The 18,946-nt window shown below is 45.5% G+C and overlaps 1 protein-coding gene across 1 annotated transcript in view; it reads right to left on the bottom strand.

Annotated features, from left to right (window-relative positions):
- The window catches only part of TBXAS1 (thromboxane A synthase 1), a 458,190-nt gene that overhangs the window by 122,602 nt on the left and 316,642 nt on the right, over window positions 1-18,946 (bottom strand). The window contains exon 4 of the mRNA XM_078673199.1: window positions 3,596-3,648. Within this exon, the coding sequence (XP_078529325.1) occupies window positions 3,596-3,648 (53 nt within the window). The remainder of the gene's footprint in view (window positions 1-3,595; window positions 3,649-18,946) is intronic.

Here is an 18,946-nt window from a genome sequence, read left to right as displayed (position 1 = left end):
GGCCTACCAGGGGCTGCAGCATATCTTTTGCCACCCCTGGCTGGTTCTTAAATTGACACAACTGGCTGATCACTCAGCTGGGGTAAGGTGGTGTAATCACCCCTTACTTATATATAGTATACCTATATCTAAACCTATATCTGGACACATATAAACCTGTGAGCCACTCCTATGGAAGGCCTCATCAATCCTGGAGGCAGAGTGCGTGGTTTAATGTGAGATGGAGCTCTAGCATGAGCTGAGCCTGTCTGCAGCTGTCGGGAACAACTCCCTAAGCTGTTTCAGGATAACGCCATACCATATACTCTTAAGTGCCTTATAATCCTCGCGGTTATATAGCATCTTTGGTTTGGCTTTATCAAAACATGTCGTGTAAGGTGTCATACGATTTGGAATACTATCCCCTCACCAGTTCTGGCGACGGGGATAGCATTCCACCCCTCTAGAGGGGTGAGACATGTTACTTTACTTAAATGCGGTTAATTTCTAAAAGGGCCTTAGATCCACAAAATGGATGCCTCTGCCACAGACACGGGTCTGGACCCCTGCAGCTGACCGAAACTCAGCCAAATGGGGCCTGGACAAAGGGTTTCCTGTCGCAGGGGGGTTTTACCACCCTCCAGACAGGAGATAGTGGATTGTAGCAGGGAGGTCTGAAAGAAACCAGACACTGCTTGGGGCGCACAAGGCTGCCCCTTGCATGATCCGGCCAAACCGGTTCTGGGGCACTCCAGCCCTCGTGCCAGGGCGGCCTGGATCAAAGGAAAGGGGTGTATCCACCCCCTTCCTGGGTCCCACCCATAGGAGGGGACCTAGCAGGTAATCACGCCCCCCAGATTCGAATAAGAGTGGGAGCAGTGCCAATGCACTTTAGATTTCCTGAACGAAACATAAGAAACGAAACTCTGGACCCTTGGACCTCCTACTCAACGTGGAAGCCCGAAGAATCTCCCTTGTGGTCAAGGAGTGACCACCCTGTGCAAACAGGCACCATCCAGCCCTCGACGTCTACTTTGTTGCAGTTCCCGCCGGAACTCGAGCAACAGAGATCGACGAGATCAAGCTTGCCTGCCTTCCAACAGCCCGATCCACAGTCCCTGCAGAGCTGAGACCCGTGGAGGCGACCGGAAGCGTGGGGCACGCCATCTTGAATTGACCACGAGACGCTGACCGTGCAGCCCACGAGTGACCCTCGAAGCTGTACACCGGGGTTTGAGAAGCCCCCACCCTGAGCCACTCTTGCAACGAAGTTCAGCCCTCCACACTCGACGAGTGCTGCGTGGGGCTCTTCTGCTCCATTTGGCTCAACGCGTTGGCCCGGTCACTTGCCAGCTGGCTAGTGGTCCCTGTGCCGACGAAACTACAAAACCGACTTGTGAATCTGGTTGCTCCAGATCTACACCAGCTCCCCTGAAAAGGAGCCCCCACTCTGACCTTCCTGGTTTGAGTGAGAAGCAATTTCCCGGTTCCGCATGGATTGCTTTTGCCAAGTGTTGTTTGCTCCAATCCTGAAGCCGACAGCGCCGACGGCGAGAGCCTGCGTGGGACAGATCGTGACCTGCTCCTGGACGTCGCAGATGCCCCAGAGCCCACGTGACAGCGGAGAGAAGCGCCTCAACGACCACCTGATTGCGCCCAACATTGCCTGGTTCCGTCCTGGTTCCACCCTGGTCACTGCTGAGTGACCCAGACTCTGTCCCCTCTGCTTTCAGGTACTTTTCGACTTGAGTCCACCCTTGGACTCCACCGGACACTTCTCTTTCACCCCGCCTTCAGCCCTTTCAGCTTCAAGCACCAAGAGCCTGCGTGACGAAACCCGACTCAACTTCGACCCTATGCACCCGCTTCCTGTGGGTGAGGTAACTTTGCTCCGCCGGTGTTCCCACACTGGTACACATCTCTAGGGTCTGTGTCTTAAGTTTTGTTCCTCTAGGTTCAGCGGAAGTGTCCTTAAACTTTAACTTTACAACTTTTACGCACCATTGGTTAACATTGGTGCATGCGTGCGCTTTCCGCACTGCACCCGAATCCCGTGGGCCATTCCCGACTTGAGCATTGCTTGTCCTGACTGCTCCCAGCGATTCCCTAGGCCCTAGGCCTAACCACTGCTCGATTGGTATCTCTTATACCACTTGTTTAGTATATGGTTTGAGTGGCCCCCGCCCTCATCCATAATCGTGCAACTTTGTATGTTTAAACAGTGCTTTTGATTTAACGCTTGTGCCCCTTTATTCATAAAGAATACTGGGGATTGTTTTTAGTAATAAACACATATATTTTTATAATATATACTTGTGTGGTGTCCTTTCATTTGATATTACAGGATTGTATGTGGTAAAACAGCTCGCTTAACACGACCTCTTAAGTTAAGCTTTTAGGCTGCTTAGTCCATGCTACCCCTAGGATAGCTTGTCTAATAAGGTTGACTTACAACCAGACACCATAAGGGATTGCTTGGTCTGATAATCGGTGGTTCCAGAATTGGAAACATCACCTATCAGGCCAACTTCTCACAGCTGGGTTCTGAGTTTCTAACCCTAGGCCACCGCCACCATCAAAGCAAATATGGGGCTGCTTTGCATCCCAACCCTAAGGGTCAGGGGTGCCACCTGGTGATCAGTTGTTGCTCCACTGACAGGTCAGGCCCCAGAGGCAAATAACTCCAGTTGACACAACTCTAGTCTGTCCTTTGGTATCCAAAAGAGTGGATGTTAGGTAATATTTAGGGCCGCCATGCTACCACCCTACTCCTGGACTGCCAAACTCAAATCTCGCCCACCCACCAGATTACGAGTATTTTCGTTGTCTGGTGGCAGGCAGCTTGGCTGTCCTGCGGCATTGCAGATTAAAGTCTCATAGAAAGCGGTAAAGAGCACCACCGAGGGACCGCCAGTGCAAGAAGGAATGCACCATGCCATGCATTCCATTGGAGGAACTGGGGGTGCAAAAATACAGGGGGTCACAACATGTGCCCCCCTGCATGCACCCCATACACATTTCTTTCTTCATCGCCAGATGTTGCATGGAGGAGGAACCTCCTTGAGACCACTGGTAGTAAGGAAAGTTGTAATATGCTTGGTGGTGCCAAATGGCACCACCAAGCATATTGTGGCCCTCAGACTGCCGCTCCACCTCCAGGGATCGCTGATCCCTGCCTTTCTTCTGTAGGATCCGACCGCCGTAGTTGTAATACATCGGTTGGATCCCTGGTGTGGCAGTCACCAACCGCCACTGCACCTCCACCTCCTATGGACCGCCAAACTTGTAATTAGACAATAAAATATCCTTAATATAAATTGCAAACATAAAATCCCATATTGCAAAAATAAAATCCCAACACCAAAAAAATACAAATGATGCAAAAATATTTACAATTTCTGGCAGGCATAAGGAAAGGGGTTCAAATGTTAATGGGTGGAACAGGAGGTATATTTGTTTTTAGTTGGTATTTTGGGGCGCTCTCTCAAGGGAAGTGCCGACAATCACAGCGCGCTGATACCATATTATCCTGCAGGCACCATCTGAAGACATGAGACCTGAAGTGACACAGCTGCCCCATTGAGGTCGCCGGAGCATGAGGGGTGGTGCTTCTTACCCGCAGATCGGTCCGTAGGCCTTCATCAACGCGCGGTCGCCCTCCCAAAAGCCCTAAAGGTAAGAAAAGGAACATATTTTCAGGCTTTTTGAGCTTTAATGTCTTCTTTTCATTAACAGAGGTGGAAGAACCCAACCAAACCACAGAAAACGAACCAAAAGCATACACTGAAAAACTCAGTACTCGCAGCCTGTGGTATCTTTAAATAGGCGCGCAGTGCCATTAAGTTAAGCAGACGACCCACAACCACCCGCGACAGGCACGCGACAGTCCTCAGAGTAAGAATGAGACCCGCGTCTCTGCTGCTCCTCAGCACAGCTGCGGAGGAAGCTAACAAGAAGGGCAGCAGCTTGAGAAAGGCCAACAAAAGCGCCTCTGATGGTCTTCCCAGTTATACGGGAAGCCACGAGATGCTCAGAAACGAATCCTCGTTTACAAGGGGTAATCAGGCATTAGGCTCACTAATGCGCATATGATCATGGGTACAAAGGATGCACATTTGATACCTAGAAGAGGAGGGGCAGACTTGACTCAAACATCTACATTCTGAGGATGGTAGACAGCTTCTCACAATACGGTGGGGTACAATAAATAAACAAGCACTGGCAGTAGGTTTTACTTTTGTGTAATGCCTGCACACAGGGACAGACAACATACAGATAGAGCACCTCAGTAATCCAAGCACACAGAGCTGTATACTATGCACACTGACCCACAGAAATATGTAGGCAATCAGGAACTCATGCACACAAAGGCAACACACTAGAAGCATCCATGAACACACAAGAGAGTTGTGTGAGAACAGGAGAATACATTGATGGATGGAACGAATGGGTGTAGATGGATGAATGGTTGGGTCGGAGAAGATGATTTAATGCATGGGTTTGGGTGGTGGATGGATGGGAATACGTAAATGTATTGAGGTGGCTGGATGATTGGAGGGGGTTACATGTTTGGTTCTTGAAGAACAATACCCCGCCCTGGGTCCTCCAATGAGATGTCTACAACATTTTTATTCGCTCGAGTCCTTTGCCGACTTCCTTTTCTAATGAAGTTTGTCTCATGGCTACTTACACCCCAGAGAGTTGCGTCATTAGAACTTTGTCTTTGTGTTTCTCATTCCCTATTGTTTCGGTGTAGGTTATTTTTATCTTACTTTCTCCCAGTGTGTTTTGGCATGCAGAGTTGGACCAGTTAACTGAGGGGCGTGGCACTTTAAGATTTGATATCGAAATTGTACACAGTTCAGTTCAGTATTAATAATACAAGCATTATCTTAAGATAACAAGATCATTCCACCTGGTGAAATCACGTGAGCAGCCAGGCCTCTTTCCTTGTTTGCTTCTACCGTGGGAGAGCAAACACTACTCCCCACTGCCAGGACTCAGCTTCCGCTTCCTCTGCTACTCCCTCCTCCCACCCCACATATGTTTACCACTTCCGGGGAGCAGGTGGTAACTGTATGTGTTACATTTCTTGGAATTGGGACTACTGTGTGGTTTTACGGACATTAAATCTGATCCCACATGCGTATTCCCCTTTATATGGGGTTCAACTCATAACGTCGCTCTACTGACTTGGTGTTACTGCGCGGTGAGGTTAGTTTGGCAGGCGGAGTTTGCACCCCACCAGTACCGTACAGCTTGTAATCAGGACAACAGTGCAGTCTGGCACTGCAACAACCCGTCAGTGCAGTGCCAGACCCACAAGCAGATGTCCTTTTCTTTTTTTTTACACATACAATTGCTAGCCAATGCACCCACTTCTCATTTCTGTCAACTTTTTGCAATTTTCGCCCTATTCAGCGATCATGGTTTTCCATTCAAATACCATTTAAAACTACGTCCTGGTCTCTCTGTAGTCATTTTACAATACTTCTGACCCTTTTTATAGAGCACCTAACAAACTAGAACGCCGGATAGCACTACAAGCAAGCATTAATGATGTCCTAATAGAGAGGATCAGGATACGCATCTGAGCGACCACAGAAGGATGAGACTGTGATCTCAGAGTCACATACACATCCTTGCGGTAGGTGCATTCACCCAGTGAGTGCTGAGCTTCCTTTGTTTAAAGTCTGAGTTTATTTAGAACATGTAACAGCAGTGGAGTAATAATGCGAGAAATAATGACAAAATAGAACATCAATTGAAAAATATGAAAAGATGAATATACAAGAAATAATACGGAAGAAAACTAGAACTTGAAGATATCAAATAATACATACTTTATCTGCTGTGGAACAATAAAACGAAAAATAACAAGGAGTAATGTTACAAGGGAGGGAAGTGTGGGGGAGAAAGGAAAATAGATGGAAATATGTTATTAGCTTATTTGTACAAAAGATAATAAATTGTACCATATTGTACAAAAAATGAGCAAACATTATATAGATACAATAGTAAATCTACGGATAAAGACAGAGGCATCACACATACTAATGTAAGGTGGTTACCGTACTTCAGCAGGAAGTGAGATGTTCTTATATGCAAGTAAATTAGATTTAGATAAAAAATTGTAATTGTTAGCCATAACAAGCCTCTTTTTATAGCTAAGGAAACGGGAGAGACATAATTAGTATCTAGTCTGTGGTTGACACATACAGCATGCCCCTGCTGAGCTTTCCAGGTCTCTCTCTAGCTAGAGAAGGCCTCTGCATGATCTAGAATTACCTTTATGACTAGTTTATGACTGCAAAACTGGTGATGCTCGGATCTGACCCAGGACTGATGGAGGCGTCAGTAACCCTGTCAGATGCCAGGCAGCAGTGTGGTCCTTATTTAATTTCGATATGTGTTTTATAGAAGGCTGCTCCACTCTGAAGGATTTCAGAGGGGTTTATATATAAAGTGCAGAGAAATGGAACCTTATCATTTGTGTAGCTGGGAAGAAATCATGGTAATGTTAGCAATGCGAGATGGTGGACCAAAGGAGAAAGGTGTTGGGGTGGGGCTGCCAGCTCAACCAGAAGAGCAACACATATTCCTACTACTATATTTGGAGGGCTGGAAATGTCCCTGATTGGAGATTAAAAGGAGCTAAAGAAGGAAAGGCTTTTAAGTTTCTGCAGAATGGCCTCAGAGGAGGATTCATTCACAGCTCAGAAGGGGCCTGCCTCCCTGGAAGTTTGCTTCCGTGTGTGCTTGGTTCCAAGGTTCAGTGTTTTGAGCAGCAGGAACTTGTACTTCTGTTTGTCTTCGAAGATGGGTCGAAGGATGGAGACAAAGGCCAATTTGTACTGATGAAGAAGTGAAGCAGGTGACTGAATATAAACCGAGGGTGAGAGAGCAGCCATTACAGTCTCGCCAGGCTTGCCTCTTAACTGCTGCCGTCACTCAAAGTCATCTCAAAGTCAATTTAACTTCCAGGTCATGAGCATCCAGCTATGGAATTGTAGTGTATGGTGTAGGTAAAACAGATTTCACAGCCTCTCTGATTGGGACATCCTTCCCCCAGAAACTTAGCCAGGAACCTAAGTATAGTGCTAGATAATAAGTTATCAATCAAAGGCCGGGTTACGTCCACCTGTGGACCGTGTTTCGGTACAATGCGCCTTCTCTGGAGGATTTTTCAGGGGCCTCCACTGAGCTCTCGAAAACCCCTATCCAAGCATTGACACTCAGCCACCCTGATCATGGAAGTGCTCTTGTTGTAGCTTCCAACAAGTCCCTTCTATCCAAAATGCAGGTGGTCCAAAACACTGCCGCCGGCCTGGTTAATGAACGGCCGCCAGGCACACCTACAGTCCTGCTGCTCAGAGCCCTCCACTGGCGCCCTATAAGGAAAAGAGCACTGTTCAAACTACTCTGACTCATAAAGCCTGGGCAGGCAACAGACCCAAATATGTACAGGAAAAACTCATCCTCTATCTCCCCAGAAGAAATCTTAGATCAAGAAATCAATTTTTTCTATGCCACCAGCATATTCGAATGTCCAGGGACGGTGGCCAAGAATGGTCCTATCTCACTCCCTACCATTGGAACAGACTTTCCTTTTTCATCCGGGCATGAAAGGACTTCCTGGTTTTAAAAACAATTTCTCAACACCTGGCTGTTCTAATGGTTGCTTCTCCATCTGTCTGTCGCCACACCACCGAGCTGCCCCTCCAGGGGCGAGTCGTTGCACTATATAAGAGCCCATTAGCATAACATAATATAACATGAGTTATTTTAATGCACGAGTCCCAAGGGTACTCCAGCCATCAATATCATCACTTTATGCCCTTGACAGGAACTAAAACACATACCTGTCAACCAGGTGGCTTTCGAGTGAAGGCGAGGCCAGGGCAGGTGTTTAACAGGGTGCCACCATGAAGGTGAGTGGAGGAAAATGTTTTGGAGGGTGATGCAGGTTTGAAAGGAGGTCGCCATAATGGATGTGGATAGAGGCCCTAGCAACCTCCTCAGAGGTCCAAGCGGTGTGGGTGGTGGTGGCACTAGGACATTTTCATCACAGAACCCCTTCATCTCACCACCCTCAGGCCCGCATGGAACCCCAGCCTTATTTATTCATTGGCCGTTTTAGATCCCGCAAACTGGACATATCAAGGTGACTGAGCGCTTTACAAGGGTAGCAATTGGTTGAGCAGTGTTCCAACATAATATTATGCAACTGAACAAAATCCAAAACAGGCAAGATTCTCCTTTGTTGTCATTTGGTGTCTTTTCTTGGTGTCATTTAGAGAGACATATAATCATGGCTACTGGAATTATGTTATTTTGTGGATGTAGAGTTTCCCGCATAATTATGGGTTTGCTGCATTTGCCACATAATCATCACCTGCTGCATAATCTGCAGATGTTAATAAAAACAATTGTTACTGGCTCAAACTGAACAGTAGCTGCTAAAAAAAAGTGGCTTTAGTGTTGCCACAAAGTGGAAGACCCTTCACACAGGTTGACTGGTCACCTTCCTGTTGCTTATTGCTGTATTCCGGAATTAAAGTGGTACTAATGAGGTGAAACCTTTGCTCAGACAGTGTATGAAAATGAAAAACAGATAAAGTAATACTATCACTAAATGTGTTGTATTACGCAGTATATTTTGCCTTTTCATGCTGCATAATTTGTCAATCCACTATTCCGCAGAATTTGGGCTGCCCGTGCAGCATAATTCCAGGGGGTCAGTGTAGGAGTGCCAGAATAATCATCCAATGTATTCATTCACACTTGACTCAGCGAGCCTCGTGAGTCTCCTCTGCAATGGCTTTGGCTTGTGTGGTGACAAGTCATTCAGTTCGAACATTATTATCCCTAGTTTACACTTGAAGAATGTGTAGGTGGTGAGTGTTCTGCAATCCTAGGTGCGTTTTCTGACTAAGAAATATTATTTTAAAGTGTTTTCTTTCTTGGAGGCCGGGATTTCAGGCAAGAGCCACCCAGGGAGCGTTTGTTGTCAGGTGTGCTCAATTTGCAGGCCCGGTAGTGATGATTGCTGCGTGGACAGCTAATATGTGATGTAGGCTAGCGTGAAGTGGCTGCTTGCCTCAACTGGTGTCTAATTAAGTAGAATCAACGGAGAGGATATGTGATCACACAGTCTTGCACCTGTAACGAGCGACGCCACTGCATGCATGTGGTGTTGGATGTGTGAACCCATTGTCCCGTCTCTGACCACTTCATGCATGCGATGTTGGATGTGTGATCCTATTGTCTCGTCTAGGAGCTGCATGGATGTGGTGTTGGATGTGTGATCCCGTTGTCTCGTCTAGGAGCTGCATGCATGCAGTGTTGGATGTGTGATCCTGTTGTCTCGCCTAGGAGCTGCATGCATGCGGTGTTGAATGTGTGAACCCATTGTCCCGTCTCTGACCACTTCATGCATGCGGTGTTGGATGTGTGATCCCATTGTCTCATCTAGGAGCTGCATGCATGCGGTGTTGGATGTGTGATCCCGTTGTCTCGTCTCTAGGAGTTGTATGCATGCGGTGTTGGATGCGTGATCACATCGTCTCGTTCCGTGATGAGCCTGGCCACGGATTGCATGCAGTGTTGGATGTGTGATCACTTTGTCACTTCTCTGGACGTTGAATGCATGCAGTTTTGGATGTGATCCCACTGTCTCGTCTCAGGCCGCTGCATGCATGCGTTGTTGGATTTGTGATCCTATTGTCTCGCCTCTGCATGCATGCAGTGTTGGATGTGTAATCACATCTCCTCATCCCTGTTATGAGCCTGTCGACTGCATGCATACAGTGCTGGATATGTGATCACATCTTCTCTGAGAGCATTTGCTGCCAGATGTTCTCTGCGTGGACAGCTTTGTATGTGATGTAGGCTAGCGGGAGGTGGCTTGGCTGCTTGCCTCAACTGATGACTAATTGAATAGAATCCACAGAGGAGATTTGTGATCACATTGACTTGCCCGTTATGAGCCTGGCCACTGCATGCATGCGGTGTTGGATGTGTGATCCCATTGTCTCATCTAGGAGCTGCATGCATGCGGTGTTGGATGTGTGATCCCGTTGTCTCGTCTCTAGGAGTTGTATGCATGCGGTGTTGGATGCGTGATAACATCGTCTCGTTCCGTGATGAGCCTGGCCACGGATTGCATGCAGTGTTGGATGTGTGATCACTTTGTCACTTCTCTGGACGTTGAATGCATGCAGTTTTGAATGTGATCCCACTGTCTCGTCTCAGGCCGCTGCATGCATGCGTTGTTGGATTTGTGATCCTATTGTCTCGCCTCTGCATGCATGCAGTGTTGGATGTGTAATCACATCTCCTCATCCCTGTTATGAGCCTGTCGACTGCATGCATACAGTGCTGGATATGTGATCACATCTTCTCTGAGAGCATTTGCTGCCAGATGTTCTCTGCGTGGACAGCTTTGTATGTGATGTAGGCTAGCGGGAGGTGGCTTGGCTGCTTGCCTCAACTGATGACTAATTGAATAGAATCCACAGAGGAGATTTGTGATCACATTGACTTGCCCGTTATGAGCCTGGCCACTGCATGCATGCGGTGTTGGATGTGTGATCCCGTTGTCTCGTCTCTAGGAGTTACATGCATGCGGTGTTGGATGTGTGATCACATCGTCTCGTTCCGTGATGAGCCTGGCCACGGATTGCATGCAGTGTTGGATGTGTGATCACTTTGTCCCATCTCTGGACGCTGAATGCATGCAGTTTTGGATGTGATACCAGTGTCTCGTCTCTGGCCGCTGCATGCATGCGGTGTTGGATGTGTGATCCCATTGACTCATGTCTGGCCGCTGCATGCATGCGTTGTTGGATTTGTGATCCCATTGTCTCGCCTCTGCATGCATGCAGTGTTGGGTGTGTAATCACATCTTCTCATCCCTGTTATGAGCCGGTCGACTGCATGCATACAGTGTTGGAATTATGATCACATCTTCTCTGGGAGCATTTGCTGCCAGATGTGCTCTGCGTGGACAGCATTGTATGTGATGTAGGCTAGCGGGAAGTGGCTGCTTGCCTAAACTGATGACTAATTGAATAGAATCCACAGAGGAGATTTGTGATCACATTGACTTGCCCATTATGAGCCTGGCCACTGCATGCATGCGGTGTTGGATGGGTGATCCCATTGACTTGTGTCTGGACGCTGCATGCATGCAGTGTTGAATGTGTGAGCACATTCTTCTCGTCCCTGTTATGAGCCTGGCCACAGCATGCATGCAGTGTTGAATGCGGATCACATTGTCTCATCTCTGTAATGCGAATGGCTACGGCATGCATGCAGTGTTGGATATGTGATCACTTTGTTGTGTCCCTGTTACGAGCCTGGCTGCTTCATGCATGCAGGTTTGGATATGTGATCACATTGTCACATCTCTGTAATGAGACTGGCCATGGCATGCATGCAGGGTTGGATATGTGATCATATTGTCTCGTCCCTGTTGTGAGCCTGGCTGCTGCATGCATGCAGTGTTGGATATGTGATCACATTGTCTCGTCTCTGGCGACGGCATGCATGCAGGGTTGGATATGTGATCACATCGTCTCATCCCTGTTATGAGCCTGGCCGCCACATGCATGCAAGTTTGGATATGTGATCACTTTGTTGTGTCCCTGTTATGATCCTGGCCTTGCCGGGTTGGATATGTGATCACATTATCTTGTCTCTGGCTGCTGCATGCATGCAGAGTTGGATATGTGATCACATCGTCACATCCCTGTTATGAGCCTGACTGCTGATTGCATGGAGTGTTGGATATGTGATCACATGGTCTCGTCCAGGTTATCAACCTGGACCCCGCATGCATGCAGTGTTGGATATGTGATCACATTGTCTCACCTCTGGCCACTGCATGCATGCAGAGTTGTATATGTGATCACATTGTCTTGACTTTGTAATGAGCCTGGCCACCAGGGCCGGCTTTAGGCATGTGCAAGCTGTGCACCTGCACAGGGCCACCAAACCCCAGGGGCCACCACGCCAATATATATCCTTAATATATTAATCCTCTGAGGATGGATACATATTTGCGTGGTGGCCCCTGGCAGGGATTTGGTGGCCTCCGGCTCTGTTCCACTTCTAAACACCCTGACCCCCTCCCCTCTTTACTGGCCTGCGCGCTCCGCCCCGCCAGGACCCCCTCTTCCGGCCCCCCTACCTACGCTCCTTGCCCAGGGCCACCATGAGCCTAGAGCCGGCCCTGTGGCCACGACATACATGCAGGGTTGGATGTGTGATCACATTGTCTTGTCTCTTTGATGAGCCTGGCCACGGCATGATTGCAGGGTTGGATGTGTGATCACATTGTCTTGTCTCTGTAATGAGCCTGGTCACGGCATGCATGCAGTGTTGGATTTGTGATTACATTGTCTTTTCCATGTTATGAACCTGGCCAAGGCATGCATGCAGTGTTGATTTTTGATCACATTGTCTTGTCCGTGTTATGAACCTGGCCAAGGCATGCATGCAGTATTGGATTTTTGATCACATTGTCTTGTCCATGTTATGAACCTGGCCAAGGCATGCATGCAGGGTTGGATGTGTGATCACATTGTCTTGTCTCTTTGATGAGCCTGGCCACGGCATGATTGCAGGGTTGGATGTGTGATCACATTGTCTTGTCTCTGTAATGAGCCTGGTCACGGCATGCATGCAGTGTTGGATTTGTGATCACATTGTCATTTCCATGTTATGAACCTGGCCAAGGCATGCATGCAGTGTTGATTTTTGATCACATTGTCTTGTCCGTGTTATGAACCTGGCCAAGGCATGCATGCAGTATTGGATTTTTGATCACATTGTCTTGTCCATGTTATGAACCTGGCCAAGGCATGCATGCAGTGTTGGATTTGTGATCACATTGTCTTGTCCATGTTATGAACCTGGCCAAGGCATGCATGCAGTGTTGATTTGTGATCACATTGTCTTGTCCGTGTTATGAACCTGGCCAAGGCATGCATGCAGTGTTGATTTGTGATCACATTGTCTTGTCCGTGTTATGAACCTGGCCAAGGCATGCATGCAGTGTTGATTTTTATCACATTGTCTTGTCCGTGTTATGAACCTGGCCAAGGCATGCATGCAGTGTTGATTTGTGATCACATTGTCTTGTCCGTGTTATGAACCTGGCCAAGGCATGCATGCAGTGTTGATTTGTGATCACATTGTCTTGTCCGTGTTATGAACCTGGCCAAGGCATGCATGCAGTGTTGATTTGTGATCACATTGTCTTGTCCGTGTTATGAACCTGGCCAAGGCATGCATGCAGTGTTGGATTTGTGATCACATTGTCTTGTCCGTGTTATGAACCTGGCCAAGGCATGCATGCAGTGTTGGATTTGTGATCACATTGTCTTGTCCGTGTTATGAACCTGGCCAAGGCATGCATGCAGTGTTGATTTGTGATCACATTGTCTTGTCCATGTTATGAACCTGGCCAAGGCATGCATGCAGTGTTGGATTTGTGATCACATTGTCTTGTCCGTGTTATGAACCTGGCCAAGGCATGCATGCAGTGTTGATTTGTGATCACATTGTCTTGTCCGTGTTATGAACCTGGCCAAGGCATGCATGCAGTGTTGGATTTGTGATCACATTGTCTTGTCCGTGTTATGAACCTGGCCAAGGCATGCATGCAGTGTTGATTTGTGATCACATTGTCTTGTCCGTGTTATGAACCTGGCCAAGGCATGCATGCAGTGTTGATTTGTGATCACATTGTCTTGTCCGTGTTATGAACCTGGCCAAGGCATGCATGCAGTGTTGATTTGTGATCACATTGTCTTGTCCGTGTTATGAACCTGGCCAAGGTATGCATGCAGTGTTGATTTGTGATCACATTGTCTTGTCCGTGTTATGAACCTGGCCAAGGCATGCATGCAGTGTTGATTTGTGATCACATTGTCTTGTCCGTGTTATGAACCTGGCCAAGGCATGCATGCAGTGTTGATTTGTGATCACATTGTCTTGTCCGTGTTATGAACCTGGCCAAGGCATGCATGCAGTGTTGATTTGTGATCACATTGTCTTGTCCGTGTTATGAACCTGGCCAAGGCATGCATGCAGTGTTGATTTGTGATCACATTGTCTTGTCCGTGTTATGAACCTGGCCAAGGCATGCATGCAGTGTTGGATTTGTGATCACATTGTCTTGTCCGTGTTATGAACCTGGCCAAGGCATGCATGCAGTGTTGATTTGTGATCACATTGTCTTGTCCGTGTTATGAACCTGGCCAAGGCATGCATGCAGTGTTGGATTTGTGATCACATTGTCTTGTCCGTGTTATGAACCTGGCCAAGGCATGCATGCAGTGTTGATTTGTGATCACATTGTCTTGTCCATGTTATGAACCTGGCCAAGGCATGCATGCAGTGTTGATTTGTGATCACATTGTCTTGTCCATGTTATGAACCTGGCCAAGGCATGCATGCAGTGTTGATTTTTGATCACATTGTCTTGTCCATGTTATGAACCTGGCCAAGGCATGCATGCAGTGTTGATTTGTGATCACATTGTCTTGTCTGTGTTATGAACCTGGCCAAGGCATGCATGCAGTGTTGGATTTGTGATCACATTGTCTTGTCCGTGTTATGAACCTGGCCAAGGCATGCATGCAGTGTTGATTTGTGATCACATTGTCTTGTCCATGTTATGAACCTGGCCAAGGCATGCATGCAGTGTTGATTTTTGATCACATTGTCTTGTCCATGTTATGAACCTGGCCAAGGCATGCATGCAGTGTTGATTTGTGATCACATTGTCTTGTCCGTGTTATGAACCTGGCCAAGGCATGCATGCAGTGTTGATTTGTGATCACATTGTCTTGTCCATGTTATGAACCTGGCCAAGGCATGCATGCGGTGTTGAATTTGTGATCACATTGTCTTGTCCATGTTATGAACCCGGCCAAGGCATGCATGCGGTGTTGATTTGTGATCACATTGTCTTGTCCATGTTATGAACCTGGCCAAGGCATGCATGCAGTGTTGGAAGATATCTCGACGTCAGATCCCTAGCAAGCTGTCAAAACATCTCCAAGTCCTCCTCTGACAGAACTATGGATGCTCTGCTCTCCCTGTTGGTCTGGGTTCTGAGCCGAATAGCAATATGCCATCTACATATGGCGCAGATAGGACAGTGAATCAGTAAGTCTAACACTTTCCATCTGATCTGGGTGACAGTCACACAGTGTGTCCCCAAAATGGTCACTTGGGGTACGCACATTGAATTTAATTGGAAAAATGTTCAAACTTACGAGCGTAAGAAGTCTTCTTTCTTCCAGGCTATTTAACTTGTTAAATATGGTTGGGGCTTTCTGCTCTCCCCGACTATACCATGTGAGTCTGCTGGCGCAGCGGAATGCGGACTAATGCATCCAACCTAGGGATCTGTGTTTGAGCACCCAGACTCAAAGTGAGATCTGTACTAACACTAGGAGTGGAGGAGGAGCAATTTTCAGAATCAGTGTGAAAATGACTTGTGAGGGCTCCCTTCACTGCATAACAAGGGGTGCCAATTTCCTGACTAGTTTGTTGCCAGTGGTGCATTTTAAACACACTTGGTCACTGATATTGGTGCAAGTTCAACATCCTTTGACAGTGGCAAAGGTTCTCCTCAAGCAGTATCAAGAGAATTAATGGGAAATGTTCCATGGTAATACACATTGGGCCTTGACACCTCTTTGTATTTGACATTTTGGGTTCTAGTTTCAGTGATAATCAGTGAGAAAGGGTGCATCACACTGTGCATTGGGCTCATCCTAGTAAGACTGTGAGAAAAACCTTTACACGTTATCTGTGAATCCCCCTCTTAAATGAGGTTTAGGGAAATTAGTAGCAAATGGTACAGTATAACCACATTACTTTAGTTATTGCCCAGCTCATGCTGCATTCCCCAGCACATATTACCTATACCTTGAAGAAATGTTCTTCATATCTAGGCTCTAAAGCACACATTAAGCAGTACTATCTGCTAATTATTAGTTACAGCTCCCTTCGACTATTTGAATTTGATTCCCATATCCCAAAATGCACTCTACACTTTGTAAAGATGCTGGCACTAATAATGCATGAAACTACATTCTAACAAATTAATACAGATTCACTCTAATCAAACTACATTTCAACCAACAAAGTACATATGAACCAAACAATGTATAATGGTACCAAAAAACGTACATTTAGACCAGTGAATATACATTCACAGAAATAAAAGGGCCTTTATACAGTACCCACACAACATCACAGTTAAAGAAGACAACAACACTTTTATGAAGTTATAGACCATAAAAGAAGGCACATTCTGTCAGAAAACACAATATAAAAACACAGGATCCACTTTACTCGACAAAAATTAAAAGGATACAGACTCAGACTGCACTACATAACTCTACTTAGTCACTGACAAAGACATACACCAGTGTTTTCAACAAGTTAGAAGCACAATGAATGGATACTCAAACATCTAAAAATATATTGTACATTTGTTAAACTATGTCTGTTAAAGTGTTGTGAATTAAACTCCTACTACTACTACACAACACCATTAACAAATCCTGCCTGAGCACCAGACCAGTGAATATACATTCACAGAAATAAAAGGGCCTTTATACAGTAACCACACAACATCACAGTTAAAGAAGACAACAACACTTTTATGAAGGTATAGACCATAAAAGAAGGCACATTCTGTCAGGAAACACAATATAAAAACACAGGATTCACTTTACTCGACAAAAATTAAAAGGATACAGACTCAGACTGCACTACATAACTCTACTTAGTCACTGACAAAGGGATACAGACTCAGACTGCACTACATAACTCTACTTAGTCACTGACAAAGACATACACCAGTGTTTTCAACAAGTTAGAAGCACAATGAATGGATACTCAAACATCTAAAAATATATTGTACATTTGTTAAACTATGTCTGTTAAAGTGTTGTGAATTAAACTCCTACTACTACTACACAAAACCATTAACAAATCCTGACTGAGCACCAGTACTACAGTCATGATTGTGCATTATTTGGGAAATTAAGATATTTGAATAATGCTGTTTTTTTTTCTTTTTAAATAAAACACACTGCCTACTCTGTTTTAAATTTCTTGAGACTGTTTCTATGTGTTGTAGTCTATATCTGTTGAAACCTTTATCCTTTCATTTAACAACTATTGGACTAAGTGACGAACATTAAGTGTAAAATTAAGGCAAAGATTTACTCCTCCGCCTGAATGTTTTAATATGTTTATTTCCTACTCACCTTGTAATCAACAAGGGTTCCCTGTTAGAACAATTAACATTCAACCCCTAGGTCAGGGAATAAATCTGAGAAAAACAATACCTAGGCAGTATTTCGATACATCAGACGATATTATAAAGACCAACACCGGCTGCAGAACAGTTTCTAAGTGGTAACAATGTTTATTACAATCACATTAAAAAAATTATACATATATCTAGCATAAATTATTAAAACTATACCCTCCTTAGAAAGTATATATACATAAAAAATACGTGAACAAAATTAGATGAGTTGTGTGTCGACGCGTTTCGGCGACCAGCGCCTTTCTCAAGACAGTTTACAACTACCTGAAAATAAAAAACAGTAATCACTATAAAAATTATAGTCATACATTATAATTTTAACTACACAATACAAGCATATTAAAAAGACGTATATACATAATTCAATTTCTAACCTAGAAACAGTTGTTCCGCCAACCGGGTCCTACATTAATATAATGTGAACAGAATTGATAATATAACATAATTAGCATAACGAACATGCTCATGATATAACCTCTATTGTGGCTTTCTTGTACTAAGAACATTACTTAATTTCAAAATAACTTTCAGACATGGATCCTCTAGCTGATACAATATGTGGCTGTTCCCTACATCAATCTTCTGATGGCCGCTATTGACCAATGAATTCTTTGCATAACAATGCCAATGTATAGACTTAGCACTTATCGACCTAGGTCTCTAGATATCTAAACAGCGTAACTATTATGAATATTCCAAACGCTCATATTCTGATGCCAATAATTGAATATATCAGCCATAAAAGGTAGATAGTTGTTTCTAGTGCAGGAATTACTATATCAGTCGGTTGGTAGATTGTTGATATTCTGTCCGTTTATGATTCTCATATTAATCTAGGCCTATCATGTGTGGTAAATAAATAAATAATACCCTATTTTTGAATGCATAAATGAATAACAGATAGCTCAATAAATAAGAGTCAAGATTCGAGGTAGTAGGAGTTTTTGCAGGTTTAATACAGCAATACAGGATGGCAAGGCCCAGCAGCGCTGCCGGGGTCAGGATCGGGACAAGGGAAACAACTTTTTAATAACAGTGCATGAGCATATATACATAACGCAAACACATAGCATTACATTGCAATAGGCGTAGCAGTGGGTGGAGCAAAAGGCGTGACGCGTAGTAGTCGCGAAAGATAAGGGTGAAAAGAGGTGTAACAGGGCGTATACATAGACATGTGATGCAAACGTAACAGAATATGTCATGAATGGGGCGGAAACCATGGAGGGGGCTACCTGAGGAGCCGGGACCTCTAACCTGATGGTGCGCGCAAACTAGCAATGACGTATCACTAGGAGAAGCTGGGGGCTATGAACTCTGTGCTAGGAGCAGAGACTGAAGTCTGGAGAGTCAGGGCGACATGTACCTAAACAGTATCTAGTATCTGATGTTTAGAGAACATGTTGATATAAACTAGAAGTCAGGAGGGGAAAGGCTAACTTGATTCTAAGACTGGACCATGCATTATTCTACATGTAGTGCGTGATGAAGAATATTAAATGACCATTAAATGCAGTATTTCTCTAACGTGGAGACGTGAAGGCTAGACAATGACGGAAACTATCGATGCGATTCAGTAGCTTTAGGAATGCAGAGAAGGAG

This window comes from Lissotriton helveticus, chromosome 1_1 (genome assembly GCF_964261635.1).
Source record: "Lissotriton helveticus chromosome 1_1, aLisHel1.1, whole genome shotgun sequence".
NCBI classification, from domain to species: Eukaryota; Metazoa; Chordata; class Amphibia; order Caudata; family Salamandridae; genus Lissotriton; species Lissotriton helveticus.
The sequence above is the reverse complement of the archived record's forward strand: the minus strand, read 5'-3'. Positions and strand labels throughout refer to the sequence as shown.